At 36.2% G+C, this 12,861-nt stretch overlaps 1 protein-coding gene across 14 annotated transcripts in view; it reads left to right on the top strand.

Annotated features, from left to right (window-relative positions):
• The window catches only part of LOC124554703 (CTTNBP2 N-terminal-like protein), a 222,296-nt gene that overhangs the window by 93,499 nt on the left and 115,936 nt on the right, over positions 1 to 12,861 (top strand). For all 14 annotated transcript variants that reach the window (XM_047128326.1, XM_047128327.1, XM_047128336.1 and 11 more), the window contains one exon: positions 6,211 to 6,371. In XM_047128326.1, the coding sequence (XP_046984282.1) occupies positions 6,211 to 6,371 (161 nt within the window). The remainder of the gene's footprint in view (positions 1 to 6,210; positions 6,372 to 12,861) is intronic.

Here is a 12,861-nt window from a genome sequence, read left to right as displayed (position 1 = left end):
GTATTCAGCAATTATGTGACTATGGCTTTTGGAACAGACAAATGTAAGAAAAATAGCATAGTCAAGGGAAAACACACTAAACAAGAAGATTACGTATTGGATAACCACAGCGACTGCATAGAAGGGATGGAAAAAACAGATGCCTATAAATATCTAGGATACAGACAAAAAATAGGAAGAGATAATACAAATATTAAAGAAGAACTAAAAGAAAAATATAGACAAAGACTAACAAAAGTACTGAAAACAGAATTGACAGCAAGAAACAAGACAAAAGCTATAAATACTTATGCTATACCAATATTGACCTACTCATTTGGAGTAGTGAAATGGAGTAACACAGACCTAGAAGCACTCAATACACTTACACAATCACAATGCCACAAATATAGAATACATCACATACATTCAGCAACTGAAAGATTCACATTAAGCAGAAAGGAAGGAGGAAGGAAATTTATCAATATAAAAAAACCTACATTATGGACAGGTAGACAATTCAAGAAAATTCTTTCTAGAACGAGCAGAAATTAGCAAAATACACAAAGCAATCACTCATATAAATACATCGGCTACACCACTGCATTTTCATAACCACTTCTACAACCCTTTAGATCACATAACATCAACAGATACGAAGAAAGTAAATTGGAAAAAGAAAACACTACATGGCAAGCACCCGTATCATCTAACACAGCCACACATCGATCAAGACGCATCCAACACATGGTTAAGAAAAGGCAATATATACAGTGAGATGGAAGGATTCATGATTGCAATACAGTATCAAACAATAAACACCAGATATTACAGCAAGCAAATTATTAAAGATCCCAATACTACAACAGATAAATGCTGACTTTGCAAACAACAAATAGAAACAGTAGATCACATCACAAGTGGATGTACAATACTAGCAAATACAGAATACCCCAGAAGACATGACAATGTAGCAAAAATAATACATCAACAGCTTGCCTTACAACATAAACTTATAAAACAACATGTTTTCCACATACAAGTATGCACCACAAAATGTACTGGAGAATGATGAATACAAATTATACTGGAACAGAACCATTATAACAGATAAAACACCACCACATAACAAACCTGACATCATACTCACCAATAAAAAGAAGAAATTAGCACAACTAATCAAAATATCCATACCCAATACAACAAATATACAAAAGAAAACAGGAGAAAAAATTGAAAAATACATCCAACTGGCTGAGGAAGTCAAGGACATGTGGCATCAGGATAAAGTTGACATTATACCAATTATACTATCAACTACAGGAGTCATACCACACAATATCCACCAGTACATCAATGCAATACAGCTACATCCAAACTTATATATACAACTACAGAAATCCGTAATTATTGATACATGTTCAATTACCCAAAAGTTCCTAAATGCAATATAACAAATACCGTACAGTTAAAAGGAAGTCACGCTTGATCAAGGTCCGCGTCACTTTCCATTTTTGACCAGACATAACGTCTGAGGAAAAAAAAGAAAGAAAGAAATAATAATACTAGTAGTAGTAGTAGTAGTAGTAGTAGTAGTAAAGCAAACAAGTAAAACATGTAGATTGTGTAACAAATGTATAATGAGTATAAGTTACAATTTTATTTCTTTTTTGCACAGCAGAAAAATCCTCTATGGTATAGAAAGCCTTCTTTTTAAGCTAACTTTATAGTACATTACTAAAGGTTGTTAATGAGGTAGTGTGTGCGTTTTGTGGGAGTGCATTGAACAGTTTTACTCCAAGGTGTGTGTACATGTTGTGAGTCTTACTTAGTCTTGTAATGGGTTGGTAAATCTTCCCTTTATGGTGCATGAAATGATTGCCTTAATGTGTAGCCCTCTCAGTTTTCTTTCTTGTAGACTAGACAATTAACTGTAAATAATGATGAGACTGCCATTATACCCAGTTTTTCAAAAGTGACATACAGGATGTGTTTTTAAAACACTGTCTACACATCTGTTAGCGTTTCCTGCCATGTAGAAACTCTTTTTGCCCTGGTGGAGGTGCCCCAAAGCAGTATGCAGTATGTTACGTGACTATGAAAAAAATACATAACAGGAGCTAAGAATCGTGTTTCTACTCACACATACTCTAAGTTTATGCAGTAGGTATATGACTCTTGACAATTTAGTGCATATAGAATCTGTTTCCAGGTTCCAAGGTTGGAATCTGTGTCATAAAATCGTTGTTGGTATTGTGCAAACTATAAATTCCATTTTCAGTTTTATTCTGGTTTAGAGTTTATACATTGTCTTTAACCAAGGCATTAGAAGTTCTTAGGTAGGTCTTGCTTTGTTCCTTTAGGTGCTATTTCGTCATTTACGATTGCAGTGGACATGGTATCATGTGCATACAGAACAGATTTAGACGGCTTGATACTAGGCTGGTCATTAATGTAGATTAAAAACCATAAGGATCCCAGCATGGAACCTTGAGGCATGCCTGTTGTCTCATCTACGATCCTGAGCTCGTATTGTTGAAGTGTACCCTCTGCTTCTTATTGCCAAGATACAATTTTATAAAAGCAAGTCCTGTATCTCAAATGCCATAGCACTTCAGTTCATCTGTTAAAATCAGATGACTTACATAGTTAAATGTCTTGCTCAGATCAATGAGTTGAGCATCAGCAGATGGTTTTGCTTCAAAGGCACTGAGTATCATCGAAGCATTTTGGACTGCTTTCGGTATAATGAATTTTCCCTGAAGACATACTGAGTGTTTGTCAGTGTTCTATTGCAGATGAAATCTTCTTCAGTTTTCTGATGCATGCTGTGTCCTACTATTTTTGAAAGTAGTGATACAAGAGAAATAAGACAGTAATTATCAGTGCCTAACTAGTCTCCATTTTTGTGTAGGGAGAACAAATCACAAAAATCCAGTTTATTAGTACACAAAGTGGTTGTAGTGTAATGTCTGTTGTCTTTTTAATAACAAAATTTGACAGACCATACAAGTCTTCTAATTTTGCTATGGCCACTGCAGTGTCAGTGACAGCAATTTGTGCCCACTTGAATACACTGTATTTACATGATTATAAAACAGGGTTTTTTCCCCCAAATTTCTCATTCAAAAAATACAGGGTCATCATATATTCAACGATTAAACTGTTGCTGCTGAGGTCAACATTTTTACACTGTTTGGGAGGTTAATATAGGGATCCTCTTACACTTACAGATAAAGTTTTGGCTATTGAGATGTTGTGCACTATATTTTGAAGAATTCTGAAGGGTAGGGCTTAGCAAACAATGCATTCATTCGAATAGGCTTGAAATTTCCCAATATGCCGAAGCATTGGATACAGTATTGACCTTGCTTGAACAATCACGTGACATTTCACTTGCAGCGCTAATGCTCTGTGCAGGGGATACATGAGAAACTATGAACTAACCACAATGACAATCTAATGCTCTGTTAAAAGAAAAAGGCAATTTTGTGAAACACAGGAGGAAATAGCATTAAATTCTGTCAACTTACAAACTTACATATGGGTACTGAATACATATTTTACATTTATGCTGCTTTTTAAATAAAGGTAACATTCACAGATGTAAATCTTGTCGTTCAGAAAACTATTACTTCACTATTCAGTATTCTATTTGGTTATGAGAAATTTTAATGATTTACCAAGTGGGCTGCAAATGAGAAATTCGATCACTGTTCACATATTAGAACACCAGGAAAAAAGTCACCAGCTTTTAGTCAGCCTTAGAACATGATGGTATGATTAAGATGAAATGAGAAAGAAAATTAATCCAGAATCAAAAGTCTAACAAATGAAATAAACCACATTAAACTGACTGTGACTGTTATCACAAGAATAAATTATGGCAGAAAGACCCTTTGTGGAGATCGTGCCGACAGACATCACTAGATTGTGGGACGAGCGAAAGTGCAGGAATTGCAATGAATTGTGAGTTCAATCTTTTATTTATGTATTACTTGCTGTTGTTACGTGTTACCTACACCCAAGAAGTACTACCGTCTGTGTTTCAGTATTGCTCAAGCGCAACACTACGGAAGGGTTGGAGGGGAAACAGTGACTTAGTTTGGTGGAGAACTGCAATGAGTGCAGGATGGGGAGAGGTGGTGAGTGGGCTGCCAATTTTGTTGTGCTGCTAACGCAGGGAATCTATACTGTATGCTTTTGCTTTTTATGAACATCAACCATGTCGAAACTGCAGATTCAGAATAGAATTGAGTTTAAAATTGGGCTGTTACTCAACAATAGCATACATTTATGCAGGAGATGCTAAAAGCCTACATGGAGGCCAGTGGCATACATATGTATTTTGTGCAGCGATGTTGTCGATGCTCACTATGAGGTATGACGGGAACAATATGGGGTGTGCCAACTGCTGGTTCTACACAGCCAGTGAGAGCACGGCGCACAGACGATATGTTTGTTAGCAAGAGACATTGTAACATTCTTGGATCAGTATAGAAGTAAAAGCTGTTACATATTTTTTGAAAAAAAGTAAAAAAAGCTGTGTTCTTAGGTCCCACCATAACAACCACCTCAGAAACCACAACACATTTGGAAGAAGTAGCCAGATATTTGTGGCAACATAGATATAAGTTTCATAGCTGTTCTGTTAGGATGTTGACAGTGATGATGGTTAAAAATAGTGATATCATAGACGATAGGCAAAGTAAACAAAAAAGACAGTAAAGATAAAAAATTAATATAAACAATTTATTTCTGTTTCTGTTACTCCTTGTATTATCAAAATGTAGACAATGAATAAATGGCGTAAGTTTAAAATAGTTGTCATGTTAACTTTTTAGGCATATATCTTAAGTCAGTAAAAAATTTGTAATTTTGATTAGACATAATACATTAAAAAATAAATTTTCTCAAGGAACCTGTCAAAAGGGGGGGGGGGGGGGGGGGTGTTATATATAGGGTCGTTTTGGTGGTAGATGTTTCAGGTATGTTGTGCAATATGAATAGCCTTTTTTTCTAGATGTTAATTGATGCCTCATTTATAGTTGTCATTTTGTTGACTTGTATGACCTTTGTTACCAGAATTAGTAAAGAAGTTATTAATTTCTTCAGTGTAATATTGGTACTATTACAAATGGTTCTATTAGTATCGTCCAGTTCTAATTTGATAACTCTATGAGCAGCCTTGCATTTGTTTTGTGAGTGCCGAATATAGTTACCATTTGCCACTCATTTCTGTTTTATAATTCTGATCTGTGTCTCTTTTTAGTTGAAGGTGCTGAAGTCTATCCTTTTTCACTTTTCTTTGATCTGCTGTAGAGGTTGATGACCTATGTTCTTGATTTTTTTGAGTTCGGGTAAACTTTTATGATTACTTTTACTTGGTTTCCCCTGTTGACTTTTTAATACTTTAGAACAGCACTTATTGAACATATTAGAAATAAGAATGACCAAGCTGTCAAAAGCTTCACCATCATTCGTAAATTGAGACCGGAAGTTGGTCCATTCTACTGTACACTGCTCTGATCTGAAAGCATTGATGTGATTATTGTTAATAATATATTTTGGTTGTTCACATTGTTCTGTGGATTTTTTTATCAGCAATTTTAACCATTTCTCTTCATGATCTGGTAGATACATAGTATTAAAAAGCTCTAGTCATACATATTTCTTTCTACATTTGTTATAACGTTCTCCAGATATGATAACAGTCTCGTTACCTGCCCAAAACATATAGTGTGACTGAGGACATTGAGCAAGTATAACAACTTCGTTGTTGTAATCCTAATATCAGTTTTAATATCACCAAAGATAAAAATTTTATGTTGATTATATTTTTGCAAGTGGGAAATTGTTCTACCTAGTATGTCTGTAAAGACGTCAATGTTGCTGTCATTGGTACAGTATACAGACAATTAGTTTGGGGTCTGCTAATAATACAGCAGCTGTGTCAGATACACTTTCAGTGCAGAAGATAGTGAGGTACGTGTGACCTAATTAAAATTATTGGCAGTCTCCTGTGAGAAAACCCAGCAATAAATTGATCTCTCTCTCTCTCTCTCTCTCTCTCTCTCTCTCTCTCTCTCTCTCTCTCGCTGTGTGTGTGTGTGTGTGTGTGTGTGTGTGTGTGTGTGAGAGAGAGAGAGAGAGAGAGAGAGAGAGAGAGAGAGAGAGAGAGAGAGAACATAAAGAATTAAATGGTAAAATTTTTACTTGCTGCTTTCCTAGATCCTTGCTGAGGAGAAGGGACGCATCGATTCAATGGCTGAAGGACTTGAGGAAGAAAGTAAGAAATCATTACAGATGGAGGCAGAACTGGAGAAGCAGCTTGCGCAGTTTGATACAGAGCGACAACAGTTGAAAGCTGCGGTAGCCAAAGAAGAGAAGAAGTGAGTTTGATATTTGATTTCATACGTTTCAGTTTTTGTGAAAAAGTGTGGCAATGCATTTCAGAAACGTTCATTCTCTGCTGCAAGCAACTCTGTTTTGTTAAGTTGTGTTTTGACTGCTGAATATCACGACAGAAATAGTTACTGTATAAATGAATGCATTGGGTTTGTTCTGCAGATATTCTGAGTAAGCTCAAGGGACACAGTTGTGATGAGCTACAGAGAACTACTTTGTTAGGGACAACAGATTCAATGTCTTGAGTGTTGTGAAGTGATGTACACTTTGTCAGGATCTAATAAAAATAAAGGAGCAGAGGGTGCAAGGTACAATACATTTACTTCTGAGAGAGAACTTAGAAGAGGGTTCAAAAACTGAGACAAGCAAGCAATAAGAGGGGAGTGATTACAGCTGAAAGTGAGCGGTGAATGGGTAGAATGTTTCGAGTGAGAAGATCAGGTGGTTGATGCTAGTAAATGTTCAGTTGGACCTTTCAGTCTTCATTTCCAAGGCACTCTTTCCCTTAAAAAACTGTTTTGTGCCATAAGATTGAGAAATGCATACAATATGTGACGAGACATGATTTCCATTACCTTTCTTTCAAACTGAAGTGGTCAAAGAAAATTAGGTGTAATCAGGTACTCCAACTTTTTCTTGGTCAAAAGGCTGGTAGGGTTTTGGCAAATGGTGTGAAGGTATCGATGAGCAAGTTGACAATGGTTTTACCAACCGTTGCTTATTTGAATGTATTCATTCAGTAATTCATTCTATTGATTCACTTGTTTACCATGACCAGGTTAGGACCAAATACCTTACATTTTACAGTGTAGACATTCATTGATACATGAAATTACACAAACTATTTGTACTGTAACTGTCTTTCTTAAATTATGATAACTATTACACAAAATGAAAACTTACAGAGATAAGAAAACAAGAAAAGAGAATAGGAGAAAAGGGGAGGGGGATGATGAAAAGAGTTAAAAGGGGTGTAAGAATACTGAGACAGCAGCATTTGTGTGAGTAGGCTTTAGGAGAAGTAAAGTGAGAGCTATCCATTCCCTGAATGTCTTGGCTGTATTGGAGAAAAAGTTTGGTAGTTAACAAATTACAACCGGCAATAAAACCAGATAACCCTCCATTTTGGTGGATTTGAGGTCTATTTTGAGGTTAGTATCAAGAAAAATGTGACTATGATTAGATGAACAGAAAGTGACAAGAATAGTTAGGCAGCAGGATGTGGTCTAGGTCTTTGGACTTTGAATTGAAATAATAGAGGTTTTAGCAGCTCTTGAATATGTGATTACTGTGACCCACAGACTGCCTTTCCTGTGTGACATGAGGACATAAAAGAAATTTTTAAGACACAATGTATTTCGACTAGTTACCAGTTATCTGTGCTGTTTTCATGTTTTGTAGCTTCTATTGTATCTCAATCCAGTGTTATATCAGTATTAATTTCAAACTTTAATAAAAATATTGTTTAAAATCTTGTACAGTTGTAGCACACTATCAGCAGCAGCAACCATCAAAGTTTTTGATGTTCTATCAATATTTCACATCTTATGCTTATTAAGGGGCTGTGAGACATTTTCCAGATCAGCACGCGAGTCCTATTCTATGATTACAGTGCAGTGTTGTGTATGGTTCAGTTAAAGGTCACTACAAAAACTAACAGTGATGCGGAGACTGGATGTTTGTAAAAGACAATGTTATTTCTGCTGAGATTCTACAGTTGGTTATGTGTTTCATGGATCATTTTGTATGATAGATTGTAATGAAGTGGAATGAGTCATTTTACAATCAGATCACAAATTGATTTGTTCGTATGGTTACATTCTGAACATCTCTCATTTTTAAAGAAAAAAGATATACAGATGTGTAAAGCTGGTAAGTACAGATTAGTAACTCACATTACAGTAACAGAAATTTTTCTACAGGCTAGAAGGATATGTCAAGGAGGAACTTTGTCAATTTGTTTCCAAATTTTAGTTTCCTGTCAGTCGGACATTTTATATCACTGGATAAGTGATCAAAAATTGTTGTTGCAGCATAGTGCAACTCTTTTTGTACAAAAAACAACCTTAATGTGGAGTAATGAATGCCATTTTTCCTTCTGGTGTGGTAATTATGTACATGACTGTTTCTTTTGAACTGTAGTGGATTATTTACAACAAATTTCATGAGGGAATAAATATTCTGTGAAGTAGTAGTCAGAATACCCAACTTCTTAAACAGCTGTCAACAAGATGATTGTGGGTGAGCACCACATACTATTCTTACTGCACGTTTTTGTGCAATGAAGACATTCTTTCTTAAAGATAAGTTACCCCAGAACATGATTCCTTATTACATTGTTGAATGAAAATATGGAGAACATGTTAACTTAACGATTTGTCTCTCCCCAAGATTTATGATGATTCTAAGTACAAATGTGGCTGAACTAAGTTGTTTTAGGAGTTCCAAAATGCCCTTTCTCCAATTTAAATTCTCATCAATGTGGGCAACTCACAGTGTTGGAAGTTTCCACCCTGTTTATTATTTCCTCACCATATGTTACATTTATTATTGGTGTAGTACCTCTAGATGGGTAGAACTGCACGTGTTGTGTCTTTAGCTTTATCTTTTCTTCTGTTTGTATTCGATTTTCTCTCTCTCTCTCTCTCTCTCTCTCTCTCTCTCTCTCTCTGCGTGCGTGCGTGCGTGCGCGCATGAGATCTGCAAAAAGAACTAATTCAGCTTGTTGTATATGAGATTGAAGATCATTTACATATATGAGGAATAATAGTAAACCAAAGAGTTGGCCTTTGGGAACCCCATACTTGTTTTTTCACCAGTCAGAATTATGTCTACGGACTATATTGGTTGACTTACTAAGTACAACTTTCTGCATTCTTTTGTTTAGATATGTTACATTTATATATTGGCTATACCATCAGTCTCATAAAACTAGTATGTAATGCTTGCAAAATCTGGTGAGTGAACATGTAAACGGCATTTTCAGTGGAGCAACCATTCTGAGACCCAAAACGTGATTTGCTAAGGATATTATTGTTGCTCAGGTGAGATACTATTCTCGAATGCATCATCATCTCAAATATTTTGGAGAATGGTGTCAGCATTGAAACAAGTCGGTAGTTATTGACATCTTTCTCATCACCTTTTTTAAAGAGGGGTTTAATAATAGCATATTTCAGTCTCCTTGGAAAAATGCCACGAGTTGGTGATGCATAACATATTTCAAATAAGGCTGGACTTATTACATGGGAACACATTTTTAGTACTCTGTTGAAAATACAACCAAAATAAAATGAGCTTTATTTTTGAGATACTGCATAATTTTCTTAATTTCAGAAGGAGAAGTTGGTAGTATGTTCCTATGATTGAATGTTGTGTGAGTTACTTCAACATACTGCTGTGATTTTTCTCTTGCACTTCTTGTCCCTATGTTTCCTACTACATTTAAGAAATTATTATATACATTTCCCACCTGTGAATCAACATTTATAGCTCTTCCATTCAGTTCAATTGTGATGCTGTCTTGTTCTGTGGCTGGTTGTCCTCCCTAGCCTTAAGTGTGTTATTGTAATTACTGATTTCTGACATTATGTACATGTTCTTTGATTTTTAAATAATCTTTTGTAGTAATTTTAAGTAGTTTTTGTAGTGTGCAACTACAGCAGGATCCCTACATTTCCATTTTCCTTTCACAAGATGCTTCAATCCCTTTAATAATCAATGGTTTTTTACATGGCTATTTAGTGTCCTTTATGATCGGCTTATGCGGAAAGCTATTTTCAAATAATGATAGGAATTTATTATGGAATAGATTAAGTTTTTTATGTTAGCATTTGGTTCATTGTAAATTTCATCCCAGGTTAACTACTGTAAACTGTTCTTAAAAGTATTTGTGCTAGAGTCATTAATTATTCTGATTTCCACTGAGCAGTATCCATACTGAAGGCACTGTGTTATTTACCCTAACTAACTGTGCATCATGATCAGCATTTGTTACTGGGTAAACAGTTATTTTCGTGCTTTGAGCGTCACCGTAGAAAACATTATCAGTTTGGGACCTGCTGTCTGTATCCACCTCTGTTGGGAAGTTAATTGCTGAGATCAAATTGTAGGATCCAAATAAGGTCTCCAGATAATTTTTCCTATCAAAATCCTTTTGAAAATCTACGTTGAAGTCACGATAGACTAGTAACTGTGTGCTGCAGTCTGGCAGATAACACAGTAAGGATTCCAAATTGCTCATAAACAGTTCAAAATTTCCTGTTTGGGGTCTGAATACAGTTACATTTGAAAGTGAACTATTTTTCAGTACAAACTCACAAGCGCGCACACACTTATGTGCTGATCACAACAGAATCTACTTGTCTCATTGTTTTTGAACTTGTGTTCTGTTTTAGTGTTTTAATAGCTCCACTTTTTCCCATATTGGTTCTGCATGAGGCCGCTGTGATAGTGTAATCTTTCGTATGTAATTTATCTAATCCTAGGGTTATGTGATGCTCAGACACACACAGGATATCTATCTTTTCAGAGCTCTCTATATTTTTTAAACAGAAAATCAGTTCTTCTCCATTATTACTCACTCCTCTAATATTTTGATGGAAATAGGCTAACCTTACTTTACTGTGCATTCTTAAGCATTCAGTGGGCCCCTTCTGTTGTTTTCACTTCTTTCAAAACAGGATGCCTGAAGCCTGATTCTAACCTAAAAGATGTGCCTTTCCGACATCATTATCCTCAGAGATCTTACTATGTGTGATGGTGCACTGCCCCCCACCCGCTGCAGTATATTATCTGCAAGATGATCAGATAGCCTATTTTCCCTCTGCTATTCAGGTGTGGGCATGTCTAGTATATCCACATCTCCCAATTGTACCAACAGACACTGTACTCGTATGAGAGTTCATTTCAGTCAGCAGCAGCCTGCTGAACTCGGTGTTAACAAAGCTTACAGCTGTGTTAACCCAGGGTTGATCATGACACTGCAAGACCTACACAAAATGCACACTGTGTGTGTGTGTGTGTGTGTGTGTGTGTGTGTAGTTGCTTCTCCTATTTCATCCAGGTCGCCCTAATACTGTAATTAATGTTCTGGAGTGTGTATTCAAATCAACTTTAGCAAGCTCTGCTACAAAGCCATTTTATAGTGGATACATCAATGAGTGTATGTAATTTTATATTAAAAGAAAAAGTGACACTGAGAAACAATACAATTATGAGAAAGAATTGCTGGCCAGTGAAATGAGGTGAAATATTTAGTACTGCCAGTAGACACATAAGAAGGAGCAAAGCACTGGTCTAAATTTTGGAACTATTAGGTGTTTCCTTGGGTTGGAGAAATGGGTATGTTGGGGAAGGTTAAAAAAGAAGAGCATGTCACTCAAAGCTGAAGATAAGAGCAACCCACTTAACTGTGGGTATAAGTGACCTAGTCTTTCTTTATAACCTTCTCCAACCTATCCCACCTGTTGTAGGTCACTCTCATTCTGAGGTTTGAGTGACTTGCCCTTCTATTAAGGAAAGGCAAAGCTACATCTCTAGCATTTGTAGACTTAGAGAAAGCTTTTGATAATGTTGACTGGAATACTCTCTTTCAAATTCTAAAGGTGTTAAGGGTAAAATACAGGGAGCGAAAGGCTATTTACAACTTGTACAGAAACCAGATGGCAGTTATAAGAGTCAAGGGACATGAAAGCAGTGGTTGGGAAGGGAGTGAGACAGGGTTGTAGCCTCTCCCCAATGTTATTCAATCTGTATATTGAGCAAGCAGTAAAGGAAACAAAAGAAAAATTCGGAGTAGGTATTAAAATCCATGGAGAAGAAATAAAAACATTGAGGTTCGCCGATGACATTGCAATTCTGTCAGAGACAGCAAAGGATTTGGAAGAGCAGTTGAACGGAATGGACAGTGTCTTGAAAGGAGGGTATAAGATGAACATCAACAAAAGCAAAATGAGGATAATGGAATGTAGTCGAATTAAGTTGGGTGATAGTGAGGGAATTAGATTACGAAATGAGACACTTAAAGTAGTAAAGGAGTTTTGCTATTTGGGGAGCAAAATAACTGATGATGGTCGAAGTAGAGAAGATATAAAATGTAGACTGGCAATGGCAAGGAAAGTGTTTCTGAGGAAGAGAAATTTGTTAACATCGAGTATAGATTTAAGTGTCGGGAAGTCTTTTCTGTATGGAGTGTAGCCATGTATGGAAGTGAAACATGGAAGATAAATAGTTTGGACAGGAAGAGAATAGAAGCTTTCGAAATGTGATGCTACAGAAGAATGCTGAAGATTAGATGGGTAGATCACATAACTAATGAGGAGGTATTGAATAGAATTGGGGAGAAGAGGAGTTTGTGGCACAATTTGACGAGAAGAAGGGACCGGTTGGTAGGACATGTTCTGAGGCATCAAGGGATCACAAATTTAGCATTGGAGGGCAGCGTGGAGGGTAAAAATCATAGAGGGAGACCAA

The sequence above is a fragment of the Schistocerca americana genome, chromosome X, assembly GCF_021461395.2.
Source record: "Schistocerca americana isolate TAMUIC-IGC-003095 chromosome X, iqSchAmer2.1, whole genome shotgun sequence".
Classification (NCBI taxonomy): domain Eukaryota; kingdom Metazoa; phylum Arthropoda; class Insecta; order Orthoptera; family Acrididae; genus Schistocerca; species Schistocerca americana.
The sequence above is the reverse complement of the archived record's forward strand: the minus strand, read 5'-3'. Positions and strand labels throughout refer to the sequence as shown.